This window comes from Sinocyclocheilus anshuiensis, unplaced genomic scaffold, assembly GCF_001515605.1.
Source record: "Sinocyclocheilus anshuiensis isolate Anshui unplaced genomic scaffold, SAMN03320099.WGS_v1.1 scaffold595, whole genome shotgun sequence".
Taxonomy (NCBI): Eukaryota; Metazoa; Chordata; class Actinopteri; order Cypriniformes; family Cyprinidae; genus Sinocyclocheilus; species Sinocyclocheilus anshuiensis.
Window position 1 is genome coordinate 407,109 of NW_015551037.1, and position 9,233 is coordinate 416,341.

General features: G+C 33.9%; 1 protein-coding gene across 1 annotated transcript; it reads left to right on the forward strand.

The window, feature by feature from the left end:
* The first annotated feature begins 460 nt into the window (after positions 1-460).
* On the forward strand, positions 461-9,233 carry gata4 (GATA binding protein 4). The gene is made up of 6 exons (XM_016450879.1): positions 461-1,122; positions 6,485-6,651; positions 7,747-7,872; positions 7,986-8,067; positions 8,183-8,289; positions 8,691-9,233. The coding sequence occupies exons 1-6, from the start codon at positions 600-602 to the stop codon at positions 8,805-8,807; spliced, it is 1,122 nt and encodes a 373-aa protein (XP_016306365.1). The 5' UTR covers positions 461-599; the 3' UTR covers positions 8,808-9,233.

Consider the following 9,233-nt stretch of genomic DNA (forward strand, 5'->3'; position numbering starts at 1 on the left):
TTTTTGATGTTTTGTAAGATAAGTGTTTTGGGGTTCTTTAAAGGACCAGAACAGGTGCTTTTCTAAAGAACTAGAATAAAAATGATTTGGAAAGAGTTTTTATATGACCATATTTATTAGTTAAATGGAATCTTTATTTTTTTTTTTAAAGTAGAATCTCAGGATTAATTCGTATGCACATGCGCAAATATACATATTGCAGATATTACGCGTAGTAAATAAATGTCACACATGAACTGTTGGTTGCATCATAATGCTTCATAACGTTCCTTATATGCATCATAATGATTTTAGATTTTAAAAAATTACGTTATATTTACATAATATAGTGTGTGTTGTTTATCTGCATGGCGCAGACATGATCGGAATATTGTGTTCCTGTAAACGAGGTCGGTGACCCGAGCATGAATGAGATGCGCTTTACTGGAGGCGGAGAGACGGGGAGGAGTGCTGGGAGAGACTTCAGTGAGACTATCCACCCTCATCATCCTCTGCCGTGAAGTGAAGCAGAAAATGCTCCCGGCGGGCGCAGGGTGAACTCAGCCCGGTAAGATCGACGCCGATGCTCCGGTCCTCACGAGTGGAGTGATCGCTCACCCATGGACATGTATCAAGGCGTAACGATGACCACGAACCACGGACCCGCGTCTTACGAGCCCGGTTTCCTCCATAACGCCGCTTCGCCGGTGTACGTGACGCCCACCCGGGTCACCTCGATGATCCCGGCGCTGCCGTACCTCCAGACGCCGCAGCAGAGCAGCCCGGTGTCCGGACACTCGGGATGGGCGCAGCCGGGCGCGGATACGGTCGCTTCTTACAGCTCCACCGGCGGGCACCATCATTCTCCGGTCTCCAGGTTCACGTTCTCCACGAGCCCTCCGTTAACCTCCGGGGTCGCGACGGCCCGAGAGACTGCGAGTTACACGAGTCCGCTGAACATCTCCGCTGGCGGGCGGGAGCACTACGGGACCCGCGGTCTGAGCGGATCCTATCACAGCGGGTACCCGGCCTACGTGAGTCCGAACATCGGAGGCTCTTGGACGGCGTCGCACTTCGACAGCTCCGTGCTGCACGGCCTCCAGAGCGGAGGAGCGGCCGGTGCCGCGCGACACCCGAATTTAGGTGAGAATTCAGAATGATTTCTGCACTTTTTCTTAACCGTATCGATCAATTATAAATAAAGAAAAATAATGTTCACTGAAAAAATGGTATAGCAAAGAAATTGCAAGTCATTTTCACAAATAATCACAATAAAACGGCAGACAGATTGAATTAACATTTTTAAGCTTACTCCAAATAATTTATTTGCAACTTTGAAAAATATTTTTTTTTACAGTGATGCATTTTTGGTAAAAGGGATGTCTGAGATCTTAAAATTAGGTAGAAATGTAAGAGAAAAAAATCGATCGTTTGAGCCTGATGTGCATTTGGGGTTGCACGTGTTACGAACTTTAAAGGAGAATTTCCACGACAAAACTTATGATTCATTAACTGATATGAGAATAAACATAGGCCTACATTTGATTTAACGCTTATGAATGCACTGCTAATTTTACCTGCTCCTTCCGTGAATGTATTTAATTGTTGATTAAATAGTAAAAGAAAGAAAGAATGTAGGCCTATGTTGTTTTTTCAAGGTTGCGTTGCGTTTTGTAAGCATGTATGTGAAAAACTACAAAATATATATTATTATTGTTTTACATTTAGGCCTATTTTCGGTACAGAATAACAATTATCAGAGTATAATTCAGTTCTGTCAGGTAACCTAAAATTGCTTTACATGGTAAAATCTAAATTTAATTTGGGCTTTTATGGGTATAAACAGCAGCTTTTGGAAAATATGCTGTCTTTTGATCATTTGGGCCTTATACATTTTAGCTGAGATTAAATTTTAATTTTTTTTTATGAAAGATTACGGAGTTGACATGTTTATAATAACCAGTTTTGTACATAATCAATGTATGTGAGCCGAGAATTTATATGATTTCACTCTGATCGAGTTTGTCATAATAAATACTGTAAAAATGGGATTTGAATCTGAATATAGACCAATACAACACTATTGTATATATATGTGAAAATGTGCAGCTGTCACTTTAAATAACTTTCATTGCGTGCAATGTAATCTAAAGATTGATTCCGTCAACAACTGATGTTATATTGAATACATTACTGGATTGGCTTCAGTATTATCATATTATTATCAGCAGCAATTAATAATTATAATAAAGGGGAAATAACAGCCTGTGCATTTACTGCTAATCATTTTGCTCGTGTTTAATATGAATGTGTTTTATTGTTGCTTAAACTTTAAAATCGGCAAAACACGATTATAAATAGTCAAAAAGGATTTTTTTGAGATTGAAAACTGCGAAATAAATATTATTTTCTATAAGAACTGAATTTCTTTTATGTTTTGTGTCTTACGGTCGAGACTCGATACAATCGAGACAATGAAAAGGGAAAAATGTTGTATTTCTTCTTTTGGGATCGTTTATATTTACTTTAAGACATAATGTCGCTATTATAAATCATGCAAAATCTAAATATTATTTTTAGCCTTAATACGTGAAATTGTTTCACTTTTGAAAATTGTTTTGGTTTACATTTAATGAAGAGTAAGCGCTTTCATTAAAAAACGCAAATTAATCAAACACTTATGATAGTTTTTATTTATTTATTATTATTTTTTAAGTATGCTCTGTTTATTTTATGGCTTTGTTTTTTTTTCTGGCGTGTATATGATTACTTTTACCTGCGAGAGACACTTAAAACATTAATTATAGTCGTACAAATCAGTAAGACAATAATTAATTAATAATATAATTCACTGCAAAAAGGGTAAGCCATACTTTCATTCAATAAATGCAAAAATCCAAACGAAAAACGAATACAATACGTTTCGGGTCAAATAAATAATTTTAACTGTTTAATTTGGTCATTTTTAGCCACAATACATCTAAAGGATTAATAAGGGTTAGATTAAAAAATATTATCCTCTTAGATTCGTTCTGACGATTGTTAAAGAATTGCTATATCGAAAGTGTGATTATGTTTTATGTGTTTATGTTATGTGAATTATGTTTTTGTATTTAATTTGACTTTTTTAAATCCTGTTAATATGTTCAATTATTATAGGCCACTTTTAACCTACATGGTATATTTAAATAGATTCTATTAAATAGATGAGGGTGAACTGACGAATTCATGTAATAATGATAATCTGTGCCTCGTGAGATTTTAATTATATCAAGGACTGCACGCTCGTTAGTATGATCAGCATTTCTTCAAGATCAAGATCATCATTTCTTTCATTTTATTGTTATATTGTGTCGTTCAGAGTGAGACATAATCACAAATCTGTGTGCATGATAAATGATGTTTGCCTGAGAAATAAACTAAACTATAGAAGCAGGTTTTTCATTAAACCTAATAACTGATAGGAATCTTGTGCTATTAATAGTCTGTCATGCATGAACCCAGAGATGGACTTTAACATGGGACTGAAAGAAGCTTCAGTTCATTTTGGTTTCTGTCTTTCTGTATTTTTGGAGGTTTTGCAGCTAGAGAGATAAAAAAAAAAGCAGTTTCCCAAAAAAGGACAATTTCTCCAAATGGTGCTCATGTATTTTGCAGTGTGTTTGACCTCTAGTCATCGACGCTGAAGTGATTGTCCCAAACAACCTGTTATTTGCCCGTTGAGCTGAATGATTCGAGAGGCGTTTGGCAGGCTTTTGTTCGTGTGGGTTGAAATCTCAAGGTTAGAGCTGCTGTCAGCCTGGAATAAAGGCCACTTACAAAAATACGTTCTGAGAACGTTGTGCAAACGTTGTGGGAACATTCTATTTTATAATTTAGCAAACATTATGGCAACGTTACTTTTGAATGTTCTCGGAACGTTCAGAAGCAAGAAGTGACATTTAAAAAATGTTACATGAACGTCCAACTAAAATGTTTCGGGAAAAAAATAAACATTCCATAAGCAATGTATGATGCCAAACATTCTGAGAACATTGAGTTTTGAAAACATTATTTCTGAACGTTCTCTGAAGTTTTTTTTGTAATGTTTTAAAATGCAAACGTTAAGGGAACATTCCATTTTATAACTTTGCTAACATTATGGGAATGTTACTTTTGAAAGTTTTCTTCCACGAACAGTGTATAAATAATGTGTTTCTGCATTTTTAAACATTATTAAAGACCAGATAGCTCTGAATGTACATTCTATTAATGTTATTTAATTATTGCAGTCTATCCAGTGTGCAGAATGTGTGCAAATTATTTTGCATTGTTTTTTATTATTGCAATGTGTGTTTTTTTATTTTGCACTTTTTAAATACTGCACTGATTATATTTATCTATTTCATTGTTCACTGCTTTATTATTGCAGTATTAATTTTTATTTTGCACAATTTTTTATTATTGCAGTGTTTATTTTTATTTTTTTATTTTGCACTTTTCATTATTGAAGTGTTTATTTTTACTTTTATTTTGTTCTAATTGTATTACTGCAGTCTCTTTGGTGTTTGCAGAAAGTTCTTTTTATTATTGCAGTGTGTAGTGTTATTTTTTATTTTGCACTATTATTATTGCATTTATTACATTAATATATATATTTATTTTTCACTGTTTTATTATTCAATCTTTAATGGTGTTTAATAATCTATTTTTTTTAGCATTGAAGAATAAGTTGTAAAACTTGCTGTAAAAGCTGTAAAAACTGAAAAGACTGCAATAATAAAATATTCGTGCAAAATAAAAAATAAACACTGCAATATTAAAAAGTGCAAAATAAATCATCAAAATAAACACTGCACTAATAGAAAGTGCAAAATAAATCATAAAAATAAACACTGCACTAATAGAAAGTGCAAAATAAATCATAAAAATAAACGCTGTAATAGTAAAAAAAAATACTGCAAAACAAAGCAACATTGGAATAATAACAAATTATGTTAAAAAAGTTGCACAATAAAAACGAATGTTCACTGTTAGCTAACAGTGTGTCTCAGCTCTTTGAAGATCATAATCCTCTGATTCATCTGTGTTCATAAAGAAGTGGATCAGAAAGGTTGTTGATGTGTGACAGATGATTTATGATGCTGAATGAATGTGACAGAAAGCTTACAGCTTGTTAAAGGTGTTTGAAAGCCTGAAGAATGGTTTAGTGAGAGAGATGAATGATTAGTGTCTGTCTCATTTGTCCACATCGGTCTGTCGCTCAGTGGTGTAGTTAAGGGCCCCTCAGGGGCCGCTGTCATATGAGAACTGTTTCCATTTATAAAGCTGTCTGATGGAGACACCGCAGACCTCCACGCGCCCGTCTGTCACACACTGCATGAGCAACAGCGCCTCCTGCTGATCAGGAGCCTTCAGCAAAAGCTAGAAAAACAGCTAGACTTCACATTTTGCTGTCAAACATTTCTGACTCTTCCTGTGATGTGAAACATCACTATTGCACTGTTTTTATTGCAGTATTACTTTTCTTTATTTTTAACTTTTTTTTATTATTGCATTGATTATCTATATTTTGCACTTTTTATTATTGCAGTGTTTATTTTAATTTTTTTATTATTGCAGTCTTTTCGGTGTTCACAGAAAGTTTATTTTATATTTTGCATAATTTGTTATCACGGTGTGTATTTATTTTTTATTATTTTGCAATTTTTATTATTGCATTGATTATATTTATCTATTTTTATTTTTCACTGCATTGCAGTATTTATTTTTCTTTTTTTCTTTTGCATAGTTTTATTATTGCAGTCTTTTCAGTGTTTGCAGAAAGTTAATTTTTTATTTTGCATTATTTTTTTATTATTGCAGTGTTTATTTTATTTTTTATTTTGCACAATTTTTATTGTGTTTGCAGAAAGTATGTTTTTTGTTTTGCATTATTCTTTATTATTGCATTGATTATATTTATAGTTTTATTATTGCAGCATTTATTTTTATTTTATTTTGCACTATTTTATTGCAGACTTTTCAGTGTTTGCAGCAAGTTTATTATTATTTTTTATTGCAGTGTTTATTTATTTATTTTATTTTGCACTTTTCATTTTTTACACTATTATATATTATTGCAGTCTTTTCAGGGTTTGCAGAAAGTTTATTTTTACTCTGCACTATTTTTATTATTGCAGTGCATATTTCTATTTTTTATTTTGCACTTTTTTAATCATTGCAGTCTTTTTAGTGTAGCAGCAAGTTGCAAATGCTTTGGCAACACAAGTTTAACAACTTATTTTTCAGTGCTAAAAAAATCTGACTAACTAGACTAAACTAGATCAGCATTTTAAAGCACCAGAACATAGATGCTTTTCTACAGAACTACAGAACAGAAAGGTCTTTGTGAAATGTAAATGTTCTCCAGTGAGCACAGTGCAGGCCTGATGTGGCCATTGATTTTCAGTGTAAGAGTGCAGGTCTGTGGTTTTGTTTGAATGTTAATATGTGTGAGTGTGTTTGTCTGTCCGTCTCTCCTCAGAGCTGCTGGATGATTTCTCTGAGGGTCGTGAGTGTGTGAACTGCGGGGCGATGTCCACTCCTCTGTGGCGGCGGGATGGGACGGGTCATTACCTGTGTAACGCCTGCGGTCTCTACCACAAGATGAACGGGATCAACCGGCCAATCATTAAACCGCAGAGACGACTGGTGCGTTTCACCAGCAGCACTCGTGTGAAAATACTCCGATATTTTTCTATTTCAACCTTACAGTCTATGCGTGTATAATAAATAAGAATAGTACAAGTAATAGTATAGTACAGTACAGTTCATTAAACACACGTTTTTTATGTTGTTGACCTATCATAATTAATAAGCGGTATAAAATTACATCATTTGGAGCATGCGAGAACTTTGCTTCAACCTTATATATTGTTTTTTTTTGCACTTTCGATATTTTTCTATTTCAACCTTACAGACTATGCATGTATAATAAATAAGAATAGTACAAGTAATAGTATAGTACAGTACAGTTCATTAAACACGTTTTTTATGTTGTTGACCTATCATAATTAATAAGCGGTATAAAATTACATCATTTGGAGCATGCGAGAACTTTGCTTCAACCTTATATATTGTTTTTTTTTGCACTTTTTTACTATTGCAGGGTTATTTTTTATTATTGAAAAATTATATATTTATATTTTATATATTAAAAACTTTTTTGCATTACTTTTCTATTATTGCAGTGTTTATTTTATTAATTTTCCATTACTTTTTATTATTGCAAGGTTATTTCTGTGTTGTTTTTATATTTTTATTATTGCAGTTTTTTTTTATTTTGCACTATTTTTATAATTGAAACATTTCTATTATTGCATTTATTATTTCATTATTTTCCGTGTTTGCAGCAATTTTTTAATTTGCACTGTTTTTGATTATTTCAGTGTTTGCAACAAGTTTATTTTTTATTTTGCATGTAATTTTATGGGTGCAGTCTTTATTTTGAATTTTTTATGATTGAAGCGTTTATTTAGATTTTTTTTTTTATTATTGCAGTGTTTATTTTTTTTTGCACTTCTTTCATTGTTTGAAGCAAGTGTATTTTTTATTTTGCATTACAGTGTATTCGTGCAGTATTTATAATTTTTTTTATTATAGCATTTTTTTTTCATTATTGCAATGTTTTCAGTGATTCCAGCAAGTTTTCTTTTTTTGCATTACTTTTTATTATTGAAGTGTTTTGAAGGTTTGACTCATATTTGTAGACTATCACTAACCTGCTGGTTTCTGTCTGTCGGTCAGTCTGCGTCCAGACGGGTTGGTTTGTCCTGCACTAACTGTCAGACGACCACAACTACTCTCTGGAGACGTAATGCAGAAGGAGAGCCGGTCTGCAACGCCTGCGGACTCTACATGAAACTCCACGGGGTGAGGCAGACAGAAAAACACTCTATTTGTACAGTTTTTGTGCCCAAAACACTGTAGTAACATGTGTGAGCAGCAGATGGAGTCAGAGAATGAGTTTCTGCTCTTCTGTTCAGGTTCCTCGTCCTCTCGCCATGAAGAAAGAGGGAATTCAGACTCGCAAACGCAAACCAAAAAATATCAGCAAGTCCAAACCTGGTGAGTGCAGATACTGATCACTGCATGCAGCAGAAAACTCTTCTCATTCATCTCACTCTCGATAGTATGTCAAGGAATCAGTGATTGTGACCTTTGACCTGTGTGTGATTTGTAGGGTCATCTGAGGGTCAGACGCAGTCCAGTCCCACAGATGAGCCGCGGCCCATAAAGACGGAGCCAGACACGGCGTCAATCTACACACACCACAACATGAACACACCGGTCAGAAAACAAAATACTGCCGTTTTATAAATAACAATATTATAAACAGTAATTGAATTACAATTGTTATTTATAATATTTATAAATATCATATATAATATATGCATAAATAACAATTCTAACATTAAATATAATACTTACATTATAATAAATAATAATAATAATAATAAATATAATTACAGTATATGTATTCAATTTTATTTAAATTAAAATTCATAATATTTGAGTTTTTTTCATTTAAAATCTCAGTGTAGAAAACTAAATGTCCATGTTATTAATCAAAGGCTTATTTACAATTATTCATTTATTAAATGCTTTTGTCTAAAGTAATTCTTATGACTAAAACTCCAGCACAAGTGATTGATCCCAAGCAACACAAAGTCTTTCCTTTGTCCATCCAGGTCTCTGCATTTCCGTCTTATATGGGAACTCCGAGCTCAAGTTCTGCTCTCAGACTTTCTCCAAGTGGATCTTCCAGCTCCAAAAGTGAAGTGTGGAACAGCCTGATTCTGGCATAAGAAACCGAGATCCTCCTGCTGAAAGCGTCACTCCCTGTAGAGCTCAGAGCCAGCCTGCAGAACCTCGTCTGAGACCAGAAGATCTGGTCTATCTGGGGCCAGAACCAACGAGCTTCAATGATGAAATGAAGTGGGACCCGAACGCTGTGCTGGATTCACATCAACAGATCAGCTGTTGATCAGAAGCAGAAAACCCTGGAGCTGATTATAAATGTGCTGCGAATCGCACAAACCAAAGATCATGAGAACATTATATAACCTGAATGTTCAAGATCACAGCCTGATGTACTTTACTCATCTTTCAGACGTTGGTTTCATTCATTTTAAACCCTTTGAGTGGCATTCAGTTGCCATAGATAAACGTGTTAAAGCAATTAGTTCACCCAAAAAATGAAAATTTGCTTCATCCGAGATGTAGATGAGTTT

What these genes read in the sequence shown, in the direction of transcription:
- gata4 (XM_016450879.1), top strand. Translation starts at nt 600, where the DNA reads ATGGACATGTATCAAGGCGTAACGATGACCACGAACCACGGACCCGCG. An exon ending in CGCGCGACACCCGAATTTAG is followed by an intron (nt 1,123 to 6,484) that starts GTGAGAATTCAG and finishes GTCTCTCCTCAG; the next exon opens with AGCTGCTGGATGATTTCTCT. An exon ending in TATCAGCAAGTCCAAACCTG is followed by an intron (nt 8,068 to 8,182) that starts GTGAGTGCAGAT and finishes TGTGATTTGTAG; the next exon opens with GGTCATCTGAGGGTCAGACG.